Source organism: Megascapheus bottae, chromosome 23 (assembly GCF_031878675.1).
Source record: "Megascapheus bottae isolate mThoBot1 chromosome 23, mThoBot2.hap1, whole genome shotgun sequence".
Taxonomy (NCBI): Eukaryota; Metazoa; Chordata; class Mammalia; order Rodentia; family Geomyidae; genus Megascapheus; species Megascapheus bottae.
Window position 1 is genome coordinate 21,308,098 of NC_143531.1, and position 27,226 is coordinate 21,335,323.

The 27,226-nt window shown below is 42.2% G+C and overlaps 1 protein-coding gene across 2 annotated transcripts in view; it reads right to left on the minus strand.

The window, feature by feature from the left end:
• The window catches only part of Fhdc1 (FH2 domain containing 1), a 42,803-nt gene that overhangs the window by 13,299 nt on the left and 2,278 nt on the right, over positions 1-27,226 (minus strand). For both annotated transcript variants that reach the window (XM_090356850.1, XM_090356851.1), the window contains exons 2-9: positions 22,916-23,550; positions 15,214-15,275; positions 14,596-14,698; positions 7,796-7,881; positions 7,609-7,709; positions 5,288-5,358; positions 5,083-5,190; positions 2,858-2,928 (exon numbers count right to left, since the gene is read on the minus strand). In XM_090356850.1, coding sequence (XP_090212976.1) covers positions 2,858-2,928; positions 5,083-5,190; positions 5,288-5,358; positions 7,609-7,709; positions 7,796-7,881; positions 14,596-14,698; positions 15,214-15,275; positions 22,916-23,413 — 1,100 coding nt within the window. In that variant the 5' untranslated portion in view covers positions 23,414-23,550. The remainder of the gene's footprint in view (positions 1-2,857; positions 2,929-5,082; positions 5,191-5,287; positions 5,359-7,608; positions 7,710-7,795; positions 7,882-14,595; positions 14,699-15,213; positions 15,276-22,915; positions 23,551-27,226) is intronic.

A 27,226-nucleotide genomic window follows, 5' to 3' on the forward strand; every position in this document is an offset into this window, starting at 1 on the left:
GAAAATATAATGGTAGGCTGGGAGTGGCCTACTGGTAGAGTGCTTGCCTAGCATGCAAAAAGCCCTGGGTTTGATTCCTCGGTACCACATACACAGAAAAAAGCCAGAAGTGGTGCTGTGGTTCAAGTGGTAGTGTGCTAGCCTTGAGAAAAACCCAAGAGACAATGCCCAGGCTCTGAGTTCAAGCCCCAGGACTGGCAAAAAAGAAAGAAAATGAAAATATAATGGTAGCCAGATAGCTCATTTCTGTGATCCCAGCTACTTGAAAGGCTGAGACCAAGAGGGTTGCAGTACAAAGCTAGCGAGGGCAGGAAAGTTCAGGAGATCCCCTTCAACTCACAGCTGGGAGCAATGTTATACACCAGTCATTCCAAGCTATGTGAAAGGCTGAGAATTCTAGAGTAGCCCAGGCAGAAAGACTTCATCTCTATGAAGGGAAGCTAGTCATGATAGCTTACACCTATGATCCCAACAAGCCTACGATAGGTGGCAGGAAGTGAGACTCATACTAAAAATAATCAGTGAAAAATAGGGCTGGCCATGTGGCTCAGTGGCAGAACACTAGTCTAGCAAGCTGAAGACCCTGAGTTCAAACCCAAGTTCCACCAGAGAGAGAGAGAAAGAGTATAATGGTAGTTTCTTCTGATATATTTCTTGGTAATAGTTCTATAGTAGTCAGAATGAAAATAATAATCTCACAAAATTTAAAAGCAAGTAAGTCTATGTCATAAGATGAACACATCCATTTTTACATCATAATCTAGTCAGCTGTAAACATGAATTACAAAATGTTTATACCTTTGCACTGATAGTTCTCCTTACATGGAAAGACATGTAATCTGTGGTTAGATGTTTGTAAAGTCAGTATCAGTGAGATACGGGCCAATGACAGGGCTCTGGGCAGTGGTTCATTTGTTTATATGCAGATGGTTCATAGCTCTCATAGCCAGCTAGAGTCACACATATAATAAGTAGATGATAGGCCAGGTGTGGTGGCACATGCCTGTGATTCCAGATACTGGGAGGTGGAGCTAGGAGACCTTGTGCAAAGTTAGCACAAGACTCCATCTGAAAAGCAAACTAAGACCAAAAGGCATGGTTCGAGTGGTAGAGCACTTAACCTAGCAAACAGGAAGCTCTGAATTAAAACTCTAGCAACACATACCAACACGCACATGCACACACAAAGTACATGACCCAGTCGGGTGTGGTGGTACACACCTACAGCTCTAGCTTCTCAGGAACTGGGGCAAGTGGAATGCTTGAGCCCTCAGGGATTGGAGATCTGTGGGAAGCCACATCTGGTGGCTCATGTCTAGAACCCTAGTTACTCAGGAGGATGGGCTCAGGAGGATCTAGGTTCATGGCTAGCTTCTGCAGCAAAGTTTTCTAGACCTCATCTTGAACATCACTGGCATAAAACAGGGTTGGAGGTATGCTTCAAGTGGTAGAGCACCAGCTTAGCAAGTATGCTAAGCCCTGGGGGCTCAAACCCCAGGACTAAAATGAAAAAATGAAAACCATATAGATATGAACTGGGTTTGCACATGCAGTGGTGAGCTGAGCAAACGCTGCTCTACACTGAGAAACTCCATGGGATAGCCTGAAGTCAGCCAGGCCAGCAACTGTGACAAATCAGAGGGATTTTCTTTGAAGAGCTAGTCATTGGAAATAGTACCACAGGACACACAGGTATGTCTTTTTTTCTGTATTCACTCAATAGATTTTATTCTACATTTTGTTTTCTCTTTATTATAATGTATAGAGGGGTTACAGTTATATTCACCAGGTAGGAGGTGCATTACTTCTCACACATTGATACCTCTTCTCATGTTTTTGTCCCCATTTCCCTACCCCCACCCCTCCCTGAACAGATATGTCTTATAAGAACTCAAAACAGGACATTCTCACAGATTATAGCACCCTAAAATATATACCTATATTAGGATTAGAAGCAAATTATAGTTATGTAATTAGAGCTTTATGCTTGATAGGTACTTTCTCTGTCACACTGAGTGACTAATTTAAAAATCAAATCCTGTCACAGCTTTTGGTATGGTTCCAAACCCTTTTAATGTAATAGAAAATAAATGGACCATGTTAGATTCCACAAGGAAACACTGATGTATGGCCCTCAATGTTTGACTGATAGGAACCAACTCCCAGGATAATAAGCTGTGTTGTTTGAATTTTTTGGGTGTGGAGGGATTTGATGTTCTTAAGCTATATTTTTTTCAAGCTGGTGATAGTCACCAGGATAGGCTAAAATAGTTTCTTTTAGTTTAGAAACAAAAGATTAAAATTTAAAAACCATCCAATTTCTGAAAACACATCTCTTTTAAGCAAATTAAAATAAGTTAAAAGTCTGATAGGAAGCCTTTTAAGTTGGACATATCTGTAATCCTAGATTTTCAGAAGTAAAAGATCTGAGGATCATGGTTCAAAAGCCAGTCAGGCCAAGAAAGTCTGTGAGATCCTAACATCCAAATAACTACCAAAAAGCCAGAAGTGGAGGTGTGGCTTAAGTGGTAGAGCAGCAGCCTTGAATAGCCAAGCTAATGGATAGCACCCAACTCTGAGTACAAGCTCCAGTACCGGCACATATGTACACACACACACATAGACACACACACACTTAGAAAGCTTTCCAAAGTTCATACTCAAATCCAAGAGTTTTAACTTCTCAACCATTTTCCTAAGAGGAAAATGAATTCTCACAATGCACTTTTTAAATTTGTCTTTTCTTTTTTGGTACTGAGACTCAAACCCAGGGCATTGCACTTGCTGGGCAAGCACTTTGCCACCAAGCTGCACCCCAGCCCATCACAATGCATTTTCTCCTGCCCTCTTTGCTTACCTCGCAGTCTCTTGAACATGGTGTAGCTTTTCAGAAAAGTTTAGAAGAATGGCATCTTGCTTTTGAGCTTCCTGGAACAAAACCAGAATATTCTCTCACTGGATGGACTAAAGGAAGTAATTTTCTTCCGGATTAAAGAAGCCTTCAACTTCTTGCATCTTTTTGTAGCTTGCTATATTTATAGCAATTCCCTGAGACAGGAACCCTGCTAGCCTCACATTTACCAGAAAACCCCAACTCATAGACACAGTTAGCTTCCCACAGCAATTAATCTTCCATGAAATACAACTCGTGTGCATAGCAACTCAATGGAGGAGGTGGCAACTTAGCAGTCCTATTGTTTCTAAGAGAATCCAATATATCCTGCTTAAATACCACCCACACCTCTGAGTGTGTTTTTAAAAGAGTAAGATACTCTCTGCTGTAAAACCAGTTTGCAAATTGAGTTTAATCAGAAGGTATCTCCTGGGAGGTGAGAGGAAGGCAGATGGGAAAGGAGCTACTGCTGACTCTGGAAGCTTCCTTCCCCATGCAGGGGCAAATTACCCAGAGTCAGCTGGACACACAGAATGGAATGCAGTCTGCCAAAAAGTGGGTAGGCTGGATAGGAAGCACAGATTTTTCTTTTAAAACCTGGAAAGATGAACTTTTCAATCAGGTCCTGGGGGCTGGCTCAGTACTAGAGGGCACATCCAACACATGCAAAGCCCCAAGTTCAATCCTCACACAGAAAAACCACAATCTATCAAATACTGAGTTAAGCATGGCCCTTTATCATCTAAAGAATACAGTCACACTGGGGCCTGGAGTTTGGCCTAGTGGTAGAGTGCTTGCCTAGCATGCACGAAGACCTGGGTTCGATTCCTTGGTACCACATACATAGAAAAAAGCCAGAAGTGGTGCTGAGGCTCAAGTGGTAGAGCTCTAGCCTTGAGAAAGTCCAAGGACAGTGCTCAGGCCCTGAGCACAAGCCCAGAACTGGCAAAAAAAAAAAATGAATACAGTCACACAGTCAGACAGCAGGTGCTATTTATAGGAAATGTACCAGAGGCTAAACCTCAGCTAGGTCCTTTATGGAAGTGTCCCCTCCAGCTCTTTCAACTACCTAATTTGGAGGTAAGTTATCCCTATTTCATAATTAGATAAAGAAATTGAGAAGCTGGTCACCAGTGGCTCACATCCATAATACTAGCTACTCAGGAGGCTGACATCTGAAGATTATAGTTCAAAGATAGCCCAGGTAAAAGTGGCAGAGTACTAGCCTTGAATGAAAAAGCCAAGCAAGAGTCCAAGATCCCAAGTTCAAGCCTCAGTACTGGTATAAAGAAGAAACAGAGGGTCTTAAGTAATGTGTGTTAGGAAGTACAGTTATGCATGTAAGCAGTTTTCCTTCTCATGCCAAAGATGTCGGTCACTGGTGTGAAAACAGGTGATCCCAAGAAGGGAAAGCAAATAATTAGTAATAATAGCAATTAATGAGCAATTCGTTGAGGTCATTTAAGTTCAAAGAGACAATCACCCTTTACACCAACCTATTCTGGTGTTAAAAATTCCCTGTCAAAATAAGAAGCAATAAACTTGAGATGCAGTTCAGGGGCAGAGCAAGTGCTTTGCATGTGTAAGACCGAGGGACTCATAAAAAGAAAGCATGGGTAGACTCCAAACCCTATACAAGCAGCAAGCTACTCTAATGTGGCTCTCAAAGGACCTAAACACTCTTTATATGTAAGTGGACATCACATCTATCCATCTCACAGGAGAAGTGATTCACTCACCATCCAATCTTCTTTCTGTCCCTGGGGTCATGCCCTTCTCCAACTCTCACCAGACAGACAACTGCCACCAAGAGGAACTCTCTTTCTCCTTCTTATTCCACTCTAAACCAGCCTCTACTTGCCTTATTTTTCTACCCTCATTCAAACCCCATCATGTCATTATGCTGTATGCAAACTCCTGTTGGCTCCCCAACACAAACATGGAATCCAAATTCTGCATCTCTTATAACTAACTCCTTCTTGACGGGCTTCACAGCCTCTGCCTCACTTGCCCTCTCTGCATCCCACAGCCTACCTGGGGATCTGCAAATAGAGGATATGAAAACAGGATCTTCTTAGAACCTGTCGTGTCCTTTTCTAACGCAGACATCATCTCACGCCTGGGACAATCTTAACTCTCTCCAATGGGCATTTTCACATATTTTTTCTGTATTAATTGTTTCCTCCTACCTGTGCAACAAAATGCAGAAGATTCATCCCAGGTTTGTTTGCTTTTGTGTCTGCCAATTTGAGCAAAGAAGATAGTTTAAATCCTACTGCATTGCCAGCATACCCTCCCTAAAGAAGATAAAGCAAGAAAAGGAAAGTTTTATGACTTTAGACATACAGCAAAGCTTCAAGCATAACGGCTGAATCGTGTGTGGATTTTACTCACAGCATTCATGATATTCCCAGCCTGGAGCACCAAGTGTAATATTGAATGGAGCTCCTCACATGACATGAGCTCTGTCAGAAAAAACATACAACAGTGCCTAAGAGAAGCCTTCTAACACACATACATATCACTGACATTCTAAGTCATAGTGTTGAGCTGGGGATCAAAGATGTGAGTAGGACTGTCAAATATCACAAAACAGTTCAGTAAGAAAAATTTTCAAATAGTAGAAACTATACAAAGCCTGAGGTGGGGCCAGGAGTTTGGCCTAGAGGTAGAGTGTTTGCCTAGCATGCATGAAGACCTGCGTTTGATTCCTGGTACCACATTCATAGAAAAAGCTAGACATGGTGCTGTTCTAGCCTTGAGAAAGCCCAAGGGCAGTGCTCAGGCCCTGAGCTCAAAGCCTAGCAAAACAAACAAACAAAAAGCCTGAGGAAAGCTAGGCACCAGTAGCTCACATTTGTAATCCTAGCTACTCGAGACTATGATTTGAGAATCACTGTTTGAAGCCAGGCTGGGCAGACAAATCATTTATCTGCAATTAATAAGCAAAAAGTCAGAAGTGGAAGTGTGGCTCAAATGGTAGAGTTCTAGCCATAAGCAAATCAAGCAGGAGTCCAAGATTTTGGGTTCAAGCTCCAGTACTGGGCATGCATATATAGCTATATATGCTCTCTCTCTCTCTCTCCCCCCTTCTCTCTCTCTCTCTCTCTCTCTCTCTCTCTCTCTCTCTCTCTCTCTCTCTCTCTCTCTCTCTCTCTCTCTCTCACACACACACACACATACAAGTCTGAGGAAAAGCAGAACAATGTGGTATAGGAATTAACTGTTTTTCTTCCAGCAATTATTTCTCTATTTTTTCCCCTGTTTATCCACTAGCCTCTTTGAATGTGTTTATGCAATACAAAAACTAAGAGCAAGCAGCACTTTGTTTAGCCATAGGGTTATGGAAAGATTAAAAAAATTAAACAGGCTGAATGACATGTAAATACCATGCAAAGTGCCAATCCCACCCCCAGCTCTCAGACTGGCTTTCCATTTTATTCAAAGTAGAGTATTTACTCTGGATTGATTTGAAGGCTATAAAAAGGAACTAATTTATTACGGCAATACACTGGCAAATAGTTCTTTATTAATAACAAATCTCATACATTTATATAAAGAAGCAACTGAAAAATGTAATATATTTGAGAGGCTAAAGAGAAAACTTGATTATGAAAATTATAGTATATATATCATATATTACAGTATATATATATATCATCTGTGATATTTAGTTTTCTCCAGTATGTCTGATGATTATTTTCAAAACACTTTATTTGGATCAGTGCCTATACTTGGTTATCTAAGAAGGCCAGTTTGGGAAGGTTACTCAGATAAGAAAAGTTTTCCCCATGCCTACAAATTTGTATTGCTCAATATGAAAACATGTTCCTCCATCACTACAGGGAGAAGAAGAACTACCTTCTAAAGTTGCTGCCATGCCTCAGTATGGGAACTAGAAGCCTAGTATCCTTTCTAAAATTAAGAAATGATGCATGGTGGGTTGAGGGTAGACTTTTATCTCAGCACAGGCCAGAGCAGCTAAACAGGAAAACCAACTAGGAATAGACAAGTTAACATTTACTAGGGGGAAAAAAAAGCAAATGAGCCAGGCACGATGGCTCACGCCTGTGATCCTGGCTACTCAGGAGGCTCAGACTCGAGGACTGAGTTCAAAGGCAGCCTAAACACTAAAGTCCATGAGACTTGTAGCTCCAATTAATCACCAGGAAATTGAAAGTGGCTATATAGCTCAAGGAGTAGGGTGGTAGCCTTGAGCTGAAGAGCTCAGGGACAGTGCCCAGGCCCAGAGTTCAAGTCCCATGACTGAAAGAAAGAAAGAGCGAGCAAATGAAAATACCTTTAAATGAATCCATACTAATATCTCATTTACTTTTTTAGAGCATCTTAGAAATGAGATCTCCTTCCATTTCTAATTCCAACTGAAATTTTTTAAAAAAAGAAAAACTGGATATAGGCAGGCACCAGTGATGCACGCCTAGAATCCCAGCTACTTGGGGGATTGAGAGTGAATTGTGATTCAAAGTCAGCCCTGGCAGAAAAGTTCTCTAGAATTCATCTCTAGAATTACAAGCAAAAAGCTGGGCTGAGAATGTGGCTCAAGTGGTAGAGTGACAGCCTAGGAAACAGGAGGCCTTCAGTTCAAATCCCAGCACCACTAAAATTAAGTAAACAAATAAACATATATGTGGTGTATACATGTGTATATTTAAAAATAAAAAACAAACTATATGGAAGACCATTCATTTGCTTACCTTTTGTAGCAGTTCTTAAAATGGCTATATCTGTGTATAGAGAAGAACAAGAAGGTAAAAATTCCTTCTTTAGCACCATGGCTTCGATTCGAAGTGAATAGCTAGAAATAAAAAGTAAAACTGTGAACTCAATGTCAACTTCAAGTCTTACTTCACAAAGGGCAACAGTCAGCGAGTGTGGCCTTACTTTGGCACCTGAATTAGGTAGTGAAGAAAGGAGTCGGCCAGCGACAGCTTGGACACATCACCACTAAACGACTTTAACTTCTTTACCTAAAAGACAGATGGGAAGCGGGGACAGAGGAGAAGAAGAAGAAAAAAAAAAAAAACCCTAAGAATTATTTGATTATTTTAAATTTCATCTTAGAATTCTGCTAGAAAACAGGATCTCATTAAATCCAACTTAATAAAAGTTAGTAGGAAATGTCATGTCTAGTATTTTTGCTTTTATTTATTTATTTTTTTTGCTGGTCCTGGGTTTGAAACTCAGGGTCTGGGCACTGTCTCTGGGCTTTTGTATTTTGAAGCTAGTGCTCTACCACGTAAGGTAGGGCCCCACTTCTGGCGTTTGGGTGGTTAATTGGAGATGAGTCTTATGGACTTTCCTGCCTGCTTTGGCTTTGAACCAAGGTCCTTGGATCTCAGCCTCCTGAGTAGTTAGGATTATAGGTGTGAGCCACCAGTGCCCAGTTCACTTTGCTTTAAAAAAATTTTGGGGGGGTCAGCTATGGGGCTTGAATTCGGGGCCTAGGTGCTGTCCTTGAGCCTCTTTGTGCTCAAGGTTAGCACGCTACTACTTGAGCCACAGTGCCACTTTTGGTTTTTGAGTGGTTAACTGAAGACAAGTCTCAGGAGGACCTTTCAGCTTGGGCCTGCTTCAAACCTCAATCTTCAGATCTCTCAGCCTCCTGAGTAGCGAGGATTAGAGGTGAAAGCCACCAATGTCCGGCTTTCACTTTGCTTTTTTTTTTTTTGCCAGTCCTGGGCTTGAGCTCAGGGCCTGAGCATTGTCCTTGGACTTTCTCAAGGCTAGAGCTCTACCTCTTGAGCCTCAGCACTACTTTCGGCTTTTTTCTATGTATGTGGTACCAGGAACTCGAACCCAGGTCTTTGTGCATGCTAGGCAAGCATTCTATCACTAGGCCAAACTCCCAGCCTCTCACTTTGCATTTTTATTGTTTTTGAAGGGTTGGGATGAAGCCAAAGCCTTGAACATGCCATAAAAGCACTCTGCTCCTGAACTCATTCGGCTCTGGGTTGGTTTTGCTTTGCTCTTTGGAGACAGGGTCTCACTACACATCCCAGACCGGCCTCAGTGTTGGGGGGGGGGGGCGGATCCTCTTGTCTGGTTACCTAAGGAAGGCACTGAAGAGGGATCAGCTGGTTCTAAGGATAGAAACTTTCTGTCAAATAATCCTCTCAACATGAGCTTGCTGTTTGCTCTCTGGGAGAAAAAGTAAAGGAGGAAAACTCACTGAAACAGGACTCTAAGTCGTTAAATGGAAAAAAGTAATTATTTCAGGTATTCTGACTAAATAAATACATAGACAGGGTAAGTCCTAACACAGAACTTCTTTCTGTGTCCCAGTTTTATATCCTACATAACAATGTAGAAAAAGGACATTTGTTGGTGTGTAGTGGAGATGGACCAGACCCTTTCTTGTACATGCTAAACATGAACCTTATCACCAAGCCATAGCCCAGCCCCACTATTCCATATAAAGCTTATTCTCTTCCTCTCACTGCCATTAACAATGTGATTAATAATGTGATTTTAAGTCCCTGGGAACATAGAAAATTGAAATTTAAAAAAAACTTGAAATGCGTATATTCAAAGATCTACCAACAAATTAGCTTTTTTTTTTTTTTTTTTTGGCTCAAGGCTGGCACGCTACTACTTGAGCCACAGTTCCATGTCTAGCATTTTGATGATTTAACTGGAGATGAGTCTCATAGACTTTCCTACCCAGGCTGGCTTTGAACTGCAATCCTTAGACTGTAGCTTCCTGAATAGTTAAGGATTGGGGTGAGCCACTGAAGCCCAACGTTTTTTTCCTTTCTTTATTTTGCTGTGGTTCTGGGACAGACTAGAGGCCCCATGCATGTTCTACAACAGAGTTAAACTTCTTTTTTTTAAAAAAAAAATTAAAGGTATAAAATCTCCATTTATAAACTGTATTGACCCAACCTGCAGAACTAAAGGGAATTTCCCATTTTCAGCCTTCCCATTTTTTATCCTTGTGAAGTTTTGAACACTTAGGGCTTAGCTAAGAAGCCTACGTGTGCCTGACGTAGGCCAGGATGCATTCTGATTCTCTGCAGCAGAGCGGGGAACAATTCACTATATATGGGCAGGGGCAGAAAGAGGTTGGACTCTCTGAAAGACCTGTGTGTAGGGTGTATAAAGCCTCTGGAAATAACAGCACAGAATCCGTCTAACACATGAGGAACAGGTCCTGCTAAGTAAACTTGGTTAGTAGAAACACTTTAATAGAAACATTAAACATGTGCTAAAGTGCAATGCAGCTATGAGTCATCTCCACTGCTGTAAAAGGCCAAAACACTTCTATATCTCAAGAGAATGCTGATGGAAACAGCACATTTCATTTAAATGCTATGGAGACAGTTCTTCATTCCATTTAAAATGGGATTTATGCTCATTAAGAGGCTCCCTGCCTTCCCACAGGTAGGGAAGTACAAAAGAGAAGTGAATGAACCCTGCAATTATTATTCATTCTCGTCATCATTATCAAAAAGCATTTATTAAGCACTGTTAGACATAATTTTGCTGGCCAAGGCAAAAGACTCTCATTAGAATCCCTGCTGTGTCCGGTTCCTGAGTTATTGGCAGGAGCATGCTCTCTTGAACCTCGCTCATCTCCCACCAGCTGGTCCTCCTTCATCCTGCCCAATTCCGCCCCCAATGGCCTTGGAGGGGCAGGCAGAATTTCCCACAAACACATCCAGGCAACAGAGGACACTCAGCCCTGTCATTCTCTCTTAGCAGCAGCAGAGTAAGAAAAAGCTGAGGGGCTCAACATGCGGATTGGTGGTAGAACAGGGGCAGCAAATTCCCAACACTAAAACCGAGCCAAACCAAACCAAAGAGAACGATAAAAGGCTGGTGAAGAGACAACTCAGATGCTTCCAGAAGAATGGAAGTCCTTTCCAATTCTCTCCCTAGGACACTGGCTGATCCCAGCAGCACAGAGCAGAGGAAGGGCAGACCAGGCCTGGCTTCTCTCCAGCTTCCCTCCCTGTTGGGGGCTACCTTCTTCCTCTAGAGGGAAGGAGGTGAAAGAAAGATGAACAAACATACCAGATACAAGCTTTGTGGTGAAGGGCCACAAACCCCTGATAGCAAATCAAGGACGTTGGCTTTGGCTGCTGGTCAGCTGAGGAGGCCAGAGAGAAAAGCACTTGTTTCCGCTTATCTTTTTCAGCGTGCTGATAAGGTTAGGGTATTGTTCAAGTGACACTCACACCCAGCCTTTGTGATAGCTGAGGTGAAGAAAAGGTAGGAAGCCCCACTGTGGGAGGTACAGTTTTGACAACCTTTGCCCTTCCTGCCTCCAAAGAAGGTAACAGAGAGAAGTGGAAAGACTGCTCCAGGGTCAGAGGGATCAGGGTTCAAGTCCACCCCTGCTTTATGGCCCAGGGATCATGAGACACCATCTAACCTGTGAGGAGCACACTCTCATTTATAAAATGAGGACTAGCTCATGATATTCCTGTAAGGATTAACTAAAAATACATAAATACGCACACACAATAATCATAGTTGGGATGGATGAATATTATCACTTCATTTCATTTTCTGTCCAGGGCTTGGATCAAGAGGGCTCCAGTAAATATATAGTCCCTTTGGAGCTAAAATTTAGCACAGGATATTTCATCACATGCTTAAGACCATATGGTTACACACACCCTTATATTGTGTGCATTTATTAGCATATTTCTGACACATTCCTAGGCCTCTGTCTCTTGGCTCAGCTTCCTCCCTAGCCCCATCCTCTGCCTCCATCCTCAGGCCCAGAGACTCGAGTCAGGCTTCAATCCAGGTGGCACCAAAGGCCACAAACCTACTTGTATTTAAAGGGTTGAGGTTCTGGCTTTCCCTGAGACCTCTGTGGTCATACAAATGCCTGATGGCGTCCCTGGTCAGGGAGGGGTGTCCTGGGCCTTTCTGGGTGTTTCTGCAGAGGGAAGCTCCCAGTTGAGGGTGGAGGGAGTGGTGAGCCAAAGCCAATCAGTAATGTAAACAAGGATGAGTGTGGCCCAGCTGGCTAGACTCTTAGGCTGAGATGGAGCTGCAGCAGCAGGAGGATGAGAGGATATCTCTGGCCTGCTTACTACACATGTGGAGTCCACCCCAGGGCCTCACCGCAGTCAGCTGTCCATTGGGAGGGAGCCTCAGGCACTCAGGCAGTGCTCAGATAGGTCCTCCTCACACGACTTTGAACACGGTTCATTTCCAACCATTTCCCACACACATCCAGAAATAATTTTTTTTAAATATGAGGATTTGAAAAAACTCCCTGGCATTTTTCTAAGCATTTCTGAATGTTAAACGAGGGATGGCAATATTTAAGAAAATCATACTCTGGCCAGGCACTGGTGGCTCGTGCTGCCCGTAATCCTAACTACTCAAGAGGCTATGATCAGAGGATGGAGGTTCAAAGCTAGCCTGGGCAGAAGAGCCTTTGGGACTCTAATCCATAATTAACTACCAAAGAAAAAAAGCCAGAAGTGGAGACGTGGCTCACATGGTAGAGCATTAGCCTTGAGCAAAAAGACTAAGGGACAGCACCAAGGCCCTGAGTTCCAGCCCAAGGACCCGTGCGTGCACACAGTTAAAAAAATCATATTCAGTCTCCCACGTCCTGGTGATATGCAGCTGGCAGCCTCCTTCCCACCTGACTCCCATCTACTTACACATCCAGGCGTTCAGAGCACTTTCACACGCACGGCTGCACTGTCGTGTGATCTCGATGTTCACTCAAGAACACAGTAAGGTCAATCTGTTGGGGCTCTGCAGAGCACGCTGCAGGAAGCCGGGGAAAAGGCCCAAGTAGGAATACAATTTCCAAAGCAATAAATCTTTTTTTTTTTTTCCTTTTTCTTTTCTTAGTCGGGAAGAGGAGGGATCACCTCCAGTGCCTCACACAGGCTAGGCATGTGCTCGGCTACTGCACCACATTCCCAGCTGAAGGCAAATGTATCATTTTAAAATTCAAATTAATTAAATCTTACCCTTCCTCCTCACAACAATTTTGGAACTTGAAAGCTATAAAAATAGAAAGGTTAAGGACTGCTGTGTTTGTAAAATCCAGGGTAAATTATGATTGACTGTACTTTTCTTTTAAGACCCTTCACTTACATGAACAAATGTAAGTAATTAATGTAGGCCTAGATAAATTACACTTAATTTGCAAGCAGAAGACCTGAAGTAGAAAGAGTGCCTTCTGTAACCAGATACACACACAGATCTACAGTGTGGAGCTAACAACTAATATCTCACATATTGTGAATTTAGCACTAATTAAAGTCAACAAGTTCCACAAATGGTATCTGGGAAAAAGAGAGATGGTGGAGCCAGCAGTATTTGTGAAAGGGATGATTTATGGAAAACAAAAACCAACACAAACAAAACAGAAACAACAACAAAAAAAACCCCAGTCCCATCTATCCTTACTTTTCTCCTCTCTCTTGCTCCTTTTTCAATTTTGGGGATCAATCCAGGGTCTCACATATGCTTAGCAAGTGATCTACCAGAGAGTCACATCCCCTTTTACTTCTAAAAAGTCTCTTTTGAAAGTGAAGTGGTAGCCTAAATGGTAGAGCACCAGCCTCGAGCAGAAAAAGCCAAGTGAACGCACAAGGTCCCAAGTTCCACGTCCAGTACCAACAGACATACACAAGTCTCTCTGATTTTTACTCAGAGTAAAATCTTCAGAAAATTCTATATTGTTTTATTTCATTTGCATTCATAAGCATGTATGTTAATGCAATTTCTTACTCAATTTTTCTTCATAAGCAAAGCATAATAATACAAATTTGAAAGGTTTTATAAAATTGTTATTCTTTTTTTTGAAAGCATAGCTGTATTTAAAATTAAGGAATTGATTCCCAGAAGATTATACACATTTTCACAGGAAGCTGATAACACCACAGTTTATTTGTAAACATATGTGCCAATAATCAAATTGACAATGCTTTAAAATTGTTATTCTTATTTTTCCTATCAAGTAAGAAACCATTCAATGATTCAGTTAATTCAGTCCAAGCGAAGCAAATACTTTTATCTTGTGGTACTTTTTTACTCTCATGCAATTTCCCCCCTTCAGTCAATTATGTGTATACCACATATTACTATTTCATTCACTACTCCTTATTTTAGAGCATCTTTATACGAAACTAGTCTTTTATTTTTTTGTTGTAATTAATAGAAGGGTTACATTATATTCATCAGATAGAAGGTGCATTACTTCACAAACATTGATACCCTTTCTCATGTTTGGTCCCCATTTCCCTCCCCCAACCCCTGCCCCTCATCTTATTTTCCCCCCTTCCCTATTCTATTTCAATAGGTTTTTTGTTGTTGTTGTTGTTTTTAAGGAAAGTCTATGTATAAAATAACCCAGGTTCACCCTAGGCAAAGGTCAACCTTTGAGGATGGAAAACTCAAGTTTATTGCATTCCCACGTGCCAGGTACCACACTGGGTGCTCAGGCAGTGCCTGTCATCCTGACAACCTGATGAGGTAAGTCATTTTCCTTCCTTTACAGTGAGGAAACTAAAGTTCACTCAGTTGAACTACGGCTTGATCTAAATCAAGACTCTAACTGGGTAAGTCTGGCCATTTCTATGGGTCATCCAAACAAGGACAGTGCCCTTTAGGACAGTGCCCTTTTCTCTGAGAGTTCTCATGTTCTGACTCTCTGAGAACATGTAGCTTCTTTTACCACTCCTAACATCCAACCTTACCTCCTCTGCCTCAGGCAAAAGCTTAAGAAATTCTCGAAGTGTCTCTGATCCATAATGTTCACTCTTTCCTTGATGAATATCTTCTACAATGGACTGAGGAGACCTGGAAAACATAGCAAATCAGGTTCTGTTTCATGGTTGTTGGAGTGCTGACAGGGAAACAGCCAGTGGAAATTGAAACAAATCTCCTCCCTCTTTTCCTCCCAGACAGGAAGGCCTACAACAGCCCCACTGATGGGGAATCACTGGGAGGCCCTTCATCTAGAAGGCCATCCTGGGGTATCCCTGGAAGAAGAGAAACTCTCTTTGGCTTCCCCAGATTCCTGTGGAGCCCAGTCCTTGTGAATTCAACAGCATAGTCCAACCTCCATGGTGAAAGATCAATCTAGAACTTCCCTGAGAAGGAGAATGGTAATTCTCCTTCACTTTGACCAATGCATTCTGCTTTCATAGCAAAGACATCTGTGGACTCATCAAGCCACACATGTAGGAAGGATCTGAAAGTGTGAGGAATACCATTCACATTAGAATTTGAACTTCAGCTTGGTCACACCCACAGACTTTCAGGCTGCTAGTGAGGATTTATGATGGAAGTTTCAGATATGTGAAAAATCTTACTTCTTAAACTGCTTAAGAAATATCCCAGTGTTCATGCTCCGCTTTGCATCCAAGATGGTAATCTAGAGAGACACATAAGATCATTAAAGTGAAAATAAGAAACTATGGAGGAAAGAAGAAAATTAAAAACTACCAAAGGGATAGCTAGATATGTGGCTCAAGTAGTAGAGCATCTTGCCAAGCAAATGTGAGGCCTTGGGTTCAAATCCAAGTACCACCAGGCACGGTGGCTCATGCCTGTAATCCTAACTACTCAGGAGGCTGAGATCTGAGGATCACAGTTCAGAGCCAGACCACACAGGAAGTCCATGAGACTCATCTCCAATTAAACACCAGAAAATGTGGCTCATAATAGTAGAATGCTAGCCTTGAGCAAAAGAGCTCAAGGACAGTGCCCAGGCGCTGAGTTGAAGCCCCACAACCAACAAAGGAAATAGAATGTTCTACATTTATTCAATTTAAAAAGAAAAATTCTCATACCATATATGGTTCACAAAATCTGAGACAAGTAGTTTCTTTTCACATTTTAACATCTCTGGAATCAGGTGTGTCTTATAAAATAGGCATTTTTCAACAATGAAATTTGATGATATCGCTCTTCTAATGCAGTCAAAACCCTGGGCTGTATGGCTTACTGGTGTCGCACTACAGGGGATAGAACCCAGGGACTGAGTGACACTTCTGTTTTCATTTGGTTTTTGAGACAGTCTTAATGACTTTGCTGGGACTGGCCTCAATCTCTCCATCCTCCTGCCTCCACTTCCCAAGAAGCTTGGATTACAGACATGTGATCCCACAGTCAGTTTGCAACAGGTTTTCACTGCTCAAAATTAATAACTTGGGGAAGATTTTTATCAAACTAGAAATTAGAACTTGCTTGGGGCTGTGAAATACAAAAGCTATTTCTGTCTCAGGAAGTAAATATGCAGAATTCATGGAGGAAGAATAACCTAAAACGACTGCAATTTTTTTTCACTTGTTTTTCTGGTAAAGAGAGACTAGTTAAATCAGGGATGTTGTTACAACCTCTTCCTCTCCAAATGTATGTGTTTCACTGTGAACAAAAGAGAATCAAGTTTCAGACTAAATTCCTGATCTCTGGGGCTGCTTCTAAGTTTATAAGCAACAGCAAGCCTGTTAGCCAACTTTAATGTCACTTCCTGGCCATAAGGTTAAATTTTTACAAGCGTAGGGTTGCCTTCTTTTGAAGGCTAATCTTAAACAATCACATTATTTACTAACCTAGGAGTTTATTTCACGTTAACACAATCACCTGCCAGCCATAAAACAACCTTCCAAGCTAAAAGGGCAGCTTCCCTTGTTGGAATCCTACCCAGACATAGCAGTTCAAGTTCAGTGTGGTAGGAGGGGAGGAAAGGAGGGAAGACAGGCTGAGAACAAAACCTGTCAAACATAACACCCTGTAAGCAGGAAAGCTCACATCACAAAGAGGAATCTCAGTTCATTAGGGCAGAAAACTATGCATTCATTATAATTCATAACCTAACAAGCTGTATGTATGAACATGTATAGTGATATAGTTATATACACATCTAAGAAACTTACTTTGCATTTCTGCCTAGACTAGGGAGAGAACCTGTATTATATTTCTCCCACTGAATTGCTACCTTCTGCCCAGTCCTCATCCTATTTACAACCCCAGCGCTGGCTCTGTACATCTCCTAGAAAAGTGAGGGGAAAAAAACTTTCCCCAAATTAGTATTAGAACAGAAAGTCCAACCTGGCTCTCCCAGATTCCTCTTCCCTCAGGTTCCTGTGAATTTTAGTCTCTGTGGGCCTCCCACGGAGACACAAGAGTCCCTTCTCCCATTGAGAAGTTTCACCAGGAATGGGGCAGATCTGCAGAAAAGTGTCATCCACAGTGCCTGGCCCAGCTCTCTGGTGTGGGGATGCTAGTGCAAACAGTGTTCTCATCAGACCCAAGTTTGAGTCCCCAGAGCAGCCGCGGGCCTGCAGAAGGTGTCCCCACAACCCAAGCTGTGTTGCAGAACCTGGTCAATCACCTGTCACTAGTTCCTAAGGAAAAACCTGGACTAGCGGTGACAGACAACAAAAACCTAGCTCTTCACCCAACCAGGGAACATGAGACAGAGGATAAGCTCCCAGGGCCCATTCACCCTCAGATTTCCCAAGAGCCTTACAAGTCTCTCTCTCCTCCCTTATCAAATTAAATCCCTCCAAGCCCTATTATAAAAGTGTTTGTTAAACTTTCAAAGAGGGTTATCACTGCATGTGTAAATGAGCTTATCTCACCCACTGCTGGCTGCCTCTGAGCTGGTCACTCCACAGTGAGGCCCTGTGTGTGCTGTGGGTTCCCTTGGGGTCTGTGGGCAGCACAAGCTAAGTCAGAGAAGTTGATCTGTCCCCAGTGAGTGTGCAGGGTTACCCCGCCCTGATCAGCTTCAGTCCACCTGGAATCTACTCTGCTGGTCTTGTGAGGCTACACTAGGCAGGACCCCAGCCACTAGAGTCAGTGCAGCCAGCCTAGACAGGAAACACACCACAGACTTAGCCAGCGCTTCTACAAAGCGTTTGTACTGGGAGACAAAATGTAAGGGAAGGGAAGGTCAGGCATTCTACTTATTTCAAGGATTTCCTACTGGATGTGAAGGGTACCTTGCTAGATAAGTGTCACCACCAGGTTGTTTTCATGTCCTCTGAGCCATTAAGTGAGTATTTGGAATGTGAATACCTATACCCTACCTCTTGCTAAAATCTCCAAGTGAGCTTGTCTCTCTCCCTTTCCCTATTTCTATTATCTCTCTTTCCCTCCCTCCCTCCCTCCCTCCTTACCTCTCCTCCCCTCTCCCCCTTTCCCTGTTGGAGACACTGAGCCATTCCCCCAGCTACACAATTTCTTGCTGTTTTTGCCAGCATCAATCCATTACAAAATCTGCCTCCTACATCCTTTACCAGAGGAAGAAACATCTCTTAATTGTGGTAAACTATACATAACATTTATATTTCTCAAGTGCACAAATCAGTGGCATTGTGTATCCACATGGTTGTGCAACCATCACCATCATCCATTTCCAGTCCTTTCCCATTTTGCAAAACTGACTAACCATGAACTCCTAGGCTGGATGCTGTAATCCTAGTTAATCAGGAGGTTGAGATCTAAGGATTGTGGTTTGAAGCCAGCCCAGGCAGGACAGTCCATGAGATTCTTATCTCCAGTTAAGCACCAAAAAGCCAGAAGTAAAAGTATGGCTCAAGTGGTAGAGTGCCAGCCTTGAACAGAACTAAAGCCAAGTGATAGTACCAGTCCCTGTGTTCAAGTTCCAGCGGCTGAGGGCTACACAGTACTTCCTGTGTGTCTGACTTTGGAAGACATGAAGCATCTCCTTCAAGCATACTCATACTTCGTTCCTTGTATTTTACTTAGCACAATGTCCTGGAGTCAGAAGAGCCTTTTTTAAGCCACTTTCATTTCAGTATTCTCATTATTCTCCTTACCTACTCAGATAATGCTAAATGGTGGCAATTTCAATCTCATTCTAGTTTTTGCTAGTCCTAAGGATTGAATTCAGGGCCTAACTCTGTCCTTGAGCAGGTCCCTCTGTGCTCTACCATCTGAGCCACAGCACCACTTCTGGCATTTCATAAGTAGTTTATTGCCTGGGCTGGTTTTGAACTGTGATTCTTAGATCTCAACCTCTTCAGTAGCTAGGATTACAGGCATGAGCCACCAGTGCCCAGCTTATTCTAGTTTTGAAAAGCAAAGTTGAAAGAGGCTGCCTCTTTCATCTAGTAAAGACTTAGTTTTCTGTCTTCGATGATTTTTCATTTTTAATACTTTTGGCTGACTATCAGTTGGAAATTGTTCCTCCCTTCATTTTAGGGAGGAAAACACCCAAGAAACCTCCAGCTAAGGCATTAAAAAAAAAAACCCAGAACTCAAATACACTGTTTAGTTAAGTTCTAGATTATGAACATGACTCAATTTCAGTACACACAGGGATCCTAACAATATTTTAGAAAGAATGGTCCCTGAATTAGTGTGGGAGAATAAAACATTATTATCTAAAATTTGGTGCAAGAAGGCATCTTCCCTCCTCTCTTCCCGTCTCTCTCCTGTCTTCTTTTTTCCAGGTAGAAATTCCATTGTTTCCTACTTGGTCAACAGCGTATCACAGCAAATGACCACCTGTGTTTCAATATATTCTCTCTTCCCTCTTCTCGCTCTCCCCCCCCCACAAATTCCAACTGACAACTACACAAGATGATTGCTTTGCTTCCTTTGCTCAGTCCTGCCTTGCTCATTTACCTTTAATTTCTTTGGAGGGACACAAAATGGCTGCCATATATCTCTACCCTTACGAGCTGTTAAATGTAGAGGCAGACACAGGCCCCACACTAGTATGGGGGACAGAGGGGCATCTCTAACCTCCGGAGTTTAAAACTTCAGGGGGTGGACACTGGTGAATTCTGAAAACAGAGCCTGAGCTGCCGCCTTTTCTTATGATCTCCAGTATGGATCTGTGTTATCTCCTATGCTTAATTACTGTGCACCATCCCATCTGTAATCTCAAGTTAATTTTTAGGTAACGAACATACAAGGATAGCACTGTTTCATAGTCTTCTCTCCCCATGAACAACTTTAACTTACTACTTTGAATCTTGTTCTAAATTCAGCCATTCTCACTCGAATCTTCCCCATTCTCCAACACATTCTCCCTCTGAAGTATAATGGAACTTACTGATAATGCTTTACTAATCCTTTAAAGTGTAAGTCAGTCAGAAAAGGCCATTTCTGTGGGAGGTGATACATGATTGGGGACATAACCAGATTTCCTGCACCTCTGAACCTCCAGAGTTATAGCTTGGGCCGTGATAGGCTGGGCCCTGTGTTCAGACTCACAGGCTGTGTGTGGAACTTGCTATTCTCCAGTTCACCTGGGCAGAGTGTGAGGACTATTGCTTTCAACCCTGGACTCCACTTACTGCAGGCTGAGTTGGACGATTTATTGCTGATCTTTATCAGACTATAATTCTGCTAAGTTATAATTTCTTTACCAGAAAAAAATTGAGAAAAGAAAATGGGATATTACCACATTCTTCTATTAAAAAGTGTATTTAATATTTGTAGCAATATTGAATACACTATAAAAACTTGAAAATAATTCTTAGGTGACAATGATACTTCACATGAACTGAAATGGATCAATCTAACTACTTTATTTACACATATGGAAGAGCAGAAAGGTTAGAATACTGGAGATACTCAGTCATGTGGGTTTCTGTTTTCTTCCTTATATGTTATCTCTCAGGATAAGATCTACAAGTGTCAAAAATAAAGGTCTCTGCACACTCGTTTTCTTTTCTTTTCTTTTTCTTCTTTGCCTGTCATGGGCCTGGGCACTGTCCCTGAGTTTCTTTTGCTTAAGGTTAGCACTCTACCACTTGAGCCACAGCACCACCACTGCCTTTTCTTATGTACGTGGTACTGAAGAATCAAACCCAGGGCTTTATGCATGCTAGACAAGCACTCCGCCACTAAGCCACATTCCCAGCCCTCTGCACACTCATATTCACAGCAGCATTATTCACCAACAGTGTAGGTAACGCAGTGGAGCCTTTTGGATAGATGGATGGATGGATAAATGGATGGATGGATAAATAGATAAATAAAACAAGGTAGAGACATACAACAAAACATTATTGGCTTTAAATTTGGGCCCGTGCTACAACCCAGATGAACCTTGCTGATATCAAATGACGAGAAATGAACCAGTCACAAAAAAGACAAATCTTGTATGATCCACTTAAATAGCTAGAATACTCAGATTACGAGAGACAGAAGGTAGAGACAGAAGGTAGAAAGGCCTGAATGGTGGGGAAATAGGATTATTGTTTAGGAGACACAGAGTTTCACTCATGCAATATGAAAAAGTTCTGGAGACAGATGGTAGTGATGGTTGCCCCAAAATGTGGATGCACTTAAGTGAGTGGTGCTTCAAGTACTTAAAAATGGTAAGTTTTGTATTTTACAATTTGAATTATTTTAGTGCTAGGGATGTAGCTCAGTGGTAGTGTGGTTTCCTTAGTATTCTCAAGGCCCTGGGTGCTAAGAAAGGAAAAGGAAAGGTGGAAAAGAGGAAACAACAACAAAAGTAGTTAAAAAAGAAATCTACTGAAGGCATGGGGTCGATATAGGCCATTTTCCCCCTCTGATGGTAGTTCTTAACTTTTCCCTAACTCTTAAGAAAGCACCTTGCCTTTCTTCCTATTCCCAGAGAACACCACCTGCTCTCAGCTGTAGCGTCCCAGGCATACTGAGCTACCCCTTTTCTATACTTCCCCAGTACACAAGCCTCTTTTCCATATACATCCATCCAATCCTAACTTCAGGAGACAATGGTGAGACATGACCTAATGTACAATAAAGAACTTCTGTTGGAAGCTGGGGCAAAGGCCAAGGTACTAAGGAAATGACCTCTTGCTTCACTCAATATTGGAAGATACTTGACCATATAAAAGGTCTTTGCATAAAAGGAAGAGACAGGAAAAGCCTGTGTTCTGCATTGAAGGCTTCATGGTCTCTCCTGATGATTTCCTTCTCCAATTATTTGACACTCAAACAATCCTAACCCCAGACTTTCCACATTTCATAATAGACTCTCAATGATTTCAACAGGGTATTCTACTCCAGCTTTAAAAGGGCCCCCAAATGAACTAGTAGAAGGAGTTACATGTTCCCAAGCCAGAAACAGAAAAGAGGTCAAAACTGTTGGCTCAAGAACTGAGTAACGCACAGAAAGAATACTTCATACTAGGGCCCTGCCCTCTCTTATCTAGGCAGCTCCATCACTGACCTATTTTCCTTTACAACAGATCAAAAAAATCGAGAATTTAAGTTGTACTCTCTCCTCCCTCTTCTCCCTTTCTCTTTCCCCTCCCTCCCTTTCTCTTCCCAGCATTCACTTCTTTTTATTCCAGATTTGTACTTTTTTCTCTTAGCAAGCAAAGGTTTTAAATTTTGCCGTTGTGCTTCTATACTGAGTTCTGACGTGTAATTTTTGATCCCCTGGCAATCTGGGGTTATGTTTTCAGTTAACTTCTTATACTTTAATAGCTTTTTTCTTGCTCAAATATGTGTTCACTGGAAATATGCGTCTTATCAAAGAGTTTTATGCTTTGGCTCTGTGGAGCACTTTCTTTCCAAAGGCCACAACTTCATCCAGATATTGGAAGAATGAAGGCCATCTCAAAATCGACGTGCAAAACCTAAAGGCACATTGAAATGGAAAAATAAGGATAAAACCCTAAGGATATCTAGTATTGCTATAACTTAAACAGTATTTGATGTGGGACAGCTCTGGTTCATCAGGCTAGCTGAGTTCAGAGGAAACTAACAACCCTGAACTGTAGCAGATCTCCCTGGGGGAAAACCAGAGCAGCTGTGCTCTGGCCTGGCAGTGCTCAGAGGCCAGAGACCAATGGCCCCCCACTAGCGTATTCTCTGCATGAAGTCACAGTCCACTGGGACATGGGGAGGATTCGTAAGCACACACCCTATGCTTCTTACTATTCAGCTCCGACTCATCATAGGAGGCCCTTTCTGTCATTTTCAGGGCACACTCGCTTACACTGTATTATTTCTTAGTGATGTCTAGGAATCGTTCGGAATATCTCTACCCACAGCTCCAACACATAACGTGCATGCAGGTTTCGCCCTCACCTCTTCCCGGGCGTCTCTGAAGGAGGAATAAAATGACCCCCCTCTCCTGGGGAGGGAAGACTTGGCGGTGTCCTCCTGCTGGCCGAACAGCTCCTCAATGGTCTTCGTATCAATCTGGTAGTGGTGCTGTTGCCTGGCCGCCAACGTCCAGATGTTGGTCTTGCCTCGCACTTGTTCCTCTGGGATGGTTTTCCAGAAAAAACTCCTCATGCGCTTCTTCTTACCCAGGGTGCTGTAGCCATTCATGTGAGAAGTTGGGGGTAATCCTGGTGGAGGAGGTGGAGGGGGGACAGGAGGCCCTCCAGGGAGTGGAGGGGGCAGGGGAGGAGGTGGGGAGGGTGAAAAGCTTTCCCCTGATGGTGGGCATGGCAGAGGGGGTGGAGGAGGAGGTGGAGGAGACGCCGGGGGTTCCGTCTGCCCGATCATGAACCCAGCTGCTGTGGCAACAGTCCCATTTTCTTTATCGCTGGCCAGGGAGACACAATTCATAACATGCATAGTACTGTTGCCTTCTAAGGAGGTAATTCCTTGACCTTGGGGAAGCAGACACAAACATCAAACTCCTGTTATATTTCTTTGCCCATGAGTCGGCTGCCAGAAAAGAAGACAACCATCCTGCTTGTCATCTTCCAAACCTGCCAAGACAGAATGAGTTCAGGGTCAGGACAGACAGACGTTTTTATACTGGCTTTGCCCCATTGAAAGCCAGCCCCCCTCCTTTTCATTCCCCCCCCTCTCCCAGCAGAGGGGGATATCCCAAACGGTATGAAAAGCAACCAATACTTTTATTAACCAGGAAACTCTGCCCAAAGAGCACTAATAAATCTAATTTGGAAACCTTCCATTAATCAATAAGGCATGTATTTACTGAGAGCTCACTATAGGTTCAGCAAGTATTGCTCATTGTATGAATAAACTATTTGTTCACCAACTGGTTGATTCTCTTTTAGGCAATGGATATCTGGCCCCATGGAAACAGCCCAAATTACTGAAGCATTAGGTGTTTAGTGACCCTGCCTTCTTCCAGTCTGGACATGTCTCCTCGCAAGCACTGGGTCAAAAGGCATCTTCCACCTCGTGTACAACAGGCGGGGCATTTGGAGATGACTGACAAGCAGCCTAGCTAATTTCCCCGAAGTCAGGGTCATCAATCCGCATGTTCCTGTTCCCTACGGTGATATGGCTTCCTTCAAAATTCAGAAAAGAAGGCCAGGCATGGAGATGACAGGTGTCAAGTCTAAACAACACTTTTCTGTCCAGCATTCGACAGCAGTCACGTGGCCATGTGACCTCCCGGCATCTGGAAAAATTTGGAGGATAAATTGCCTCCTTGGAGTCTAGATAAACCACACTCTTTAGAACCCATGAGAGCCTGTCACCCACCCCTTCTGCTTCTGTGACATACAAGGACCGGCTTCCTCTATCAGGCCTGCCACACGTCTGCCCCTTATCCACACCATGCACATGCTTCTCTTGGTGGCTTATATCTTTATGAGCCTTTAAATGTTTGTTTTTGGCTTTGAGTTATTACTGACGTGATGCAAAATTGGGTTAAAACAGTTACATTTCTTTCAATCCCAGGACAGTTAGCAGTGAGGGATGAACAAATGGACTCAGTAATGACAAGGTGGGAGTGTGAAAAGAGGACTGTATTTTACACAGGACTTCCAGGTATAATTATTCTTTTACAGTTATTATTGTTAGAGGCCGGACCTATAGATATAGTGTGTGAAATAATACTGGATTATGCAAAAGTAAATTGTCTGATATCTGATATCACTCAAATATAATGACAGGCTTTACCTATGGCCATATATAGAAGGAAGTATTACCTTGGGAGTGAAATGGAAAAGCCTAGAAACAGATCACTTTTCCTTTTCCTCAGAATTCACCTACCAGCACAACTTGTAGGCTATATAAATTCATTTCAGCATGTTGATGTTCAAAATTACCATACATGCATTCCATTGCTTTGTATAATAGATAAGCTAATATAAGCACAGTCCTTACCAAGATTCTTGGTAAGAAGTTAGCTGTTACTAATAATTGCTTGCATATACATTATATCCTTTTATTTTCATAGGCACTGTCTTTGTGGTCCTTTTCTATTTTAAAAAAGTTATTTTTGGGGAGCTGGGAACGTGGCCTAGTATAGAGCATGCATGAAGCTCTGGGTTTGACTCTAAGTTTAAGCGCCCAGAACTGGCAAAAACAAAACATTTTTATTTTCAAATGGTTGTACAAGAGAGTTACAACTTTATTATGTCTATTTATGTGTCCAGTGCATCTTGCTTAGTTTTCCTTTCAAACAGTCTCCCCAAGCTGCCATCTACTCCTCCCTTCATGCATTTCCTTTTTATAGATAAAAGTTATAAGGGTGTATAGATAAACTGCTAAGTTACCCCTGGATGCTAGAAATATACACTTACCAGTTATACTTTCTGCTATAAAGGGTTGTAGTTTGGCAGGTCTGTCCTTTTTTAAAATATATATTCAATTATCTCTAGGAATGTAAATTTTTACAAAACATTAAATATTTAAGGTATTTACTTTGGTACTGGGGATTAAACCCAGGCTTTCTATATGCCAAGCATGCATTCTACCATTGAGTTATTCCCTCAGGCCCTGAAAACATAGGCTTTGAAAACTACTTAGATATGAGTAAAAATAAGATATTTCCCAACTCTTAGAGTTTACATACTGTTTTTAACCATTTGAAGAATTCAGTTTAGAGACTTGAAGTACATACATAGTGTAGAGCAGCTATCACTCCTAAATGGGTAAAATTCAAAATATGTATCCACACTGACTTACAGCTCATTTGAACTGCAACTGGCTTTTAGAAGGAGTTTTCATAATTATCATTAGGGGCATAACTAGGTTGCTTTCATAGTTGGCATCTCTAAAGCCAATGACTCACTGTCAATTACAGTTTATAGTTATATTTCAACTCTTCTTTTTTCAAGACTGTACAGGTAATTTTGGCAGTTTATTATTACATATTTTAAAATATTTCTGTACATAAAATAGCTCATGTATACAAGAGTTGCTAATTCTCCAATTCACTTCTAATTCCATTTTTTTTTCAGTGCTGAGGATCAAACCCAGGGCCTCATTCACACTGGACAAGAACTCTACCACTGACCAACATCCAAGCCTCCTACTTTCCATTAAGAATGGTGATAGGAGTACAGCTAGGTTATAGCCAAGATTGTGCAAGCCCCTGGATTCCAATCCCAACACTTCAAGCAAGCAAACAAACAAACAAAAGTGTCTATGCCCCCCCCCCAAAGCTTCACATTAGAAAGCAATAACCCAGTACTGCCTGAGTACAAGATTCTATTTCAAAAACAACCAACAAAAGGGTTGGTTGGAGATATGGCTCAAGTGGTTGAGCCATAGACGATCAAGCCAAGCAAGCTCAAGGGCCTGAGTTCAAACCTCAGTAATACCAAAATTAACTTATTAGTTTTTTTTTTTTTTTTTTTGCCAGTCCTGGGCTTGGGTTCAGGGCCTGAGCACTGTCCTTGGACTTTCTCAAGGCTTAGCACTCTACCACTTGAGCCTCAGCACCACTTCCGGCTTTTTTTCTATGTACGTGGTACCGAGGAATCGAACCTGGGTCTTCGTACATGCTAGGCAAGCACTCTACCACTAGGCCAAACTCCCGGCCCCTAACTTATTAGTTTTTAAGATGCTGTTCAGTATTACTATCTTCTAACATCAAAGTCTGAAAGGATGGAAACCTTTTTTGAGTGCTATGCTTCACAGGGGAAGTACCAGATAAAAGCTTGCCAAAGTAAAATGTGACCTGTGTTAGTTATGTGTTGGCGCGATTCTAAACACTGCCGCCTCATCTTTTAAAAGAATGTTATTTTAAAACGTTTATGAAGCAAGGGGAAATATATCACACTGTCCCTGGTAAGTTGTCTGGTTAATTTTTCCCTGAGTGACATACAGGCATTCTAGCCCCCCAAAGCTCCTAATAAGTCAGTTCACAGGCAATGATTAGCTATGGTGCTAATGCTTTTACCACTGTTGCTTCAATAGCATAGCCCATCCCTTGGGCAAGGTTGCCAATGTCAAAGAGGTGGTAGAAAAAAAGAGCATGCAAATAGCATTCTCTGTGAGATATTAACATAGAGCACAACCAAAGAACATTTAATTCACCATGATATTGCCACAGTTGAGGTGCTACCGAACCCTCAGGTACACTGGGAGAACATAGGTCATTCCACAACTCAGCAGATGACACTTGCTGCCTGTTTCTCACAGCTGACAATTGCCAACAGGGACAATGGGATCAACCCT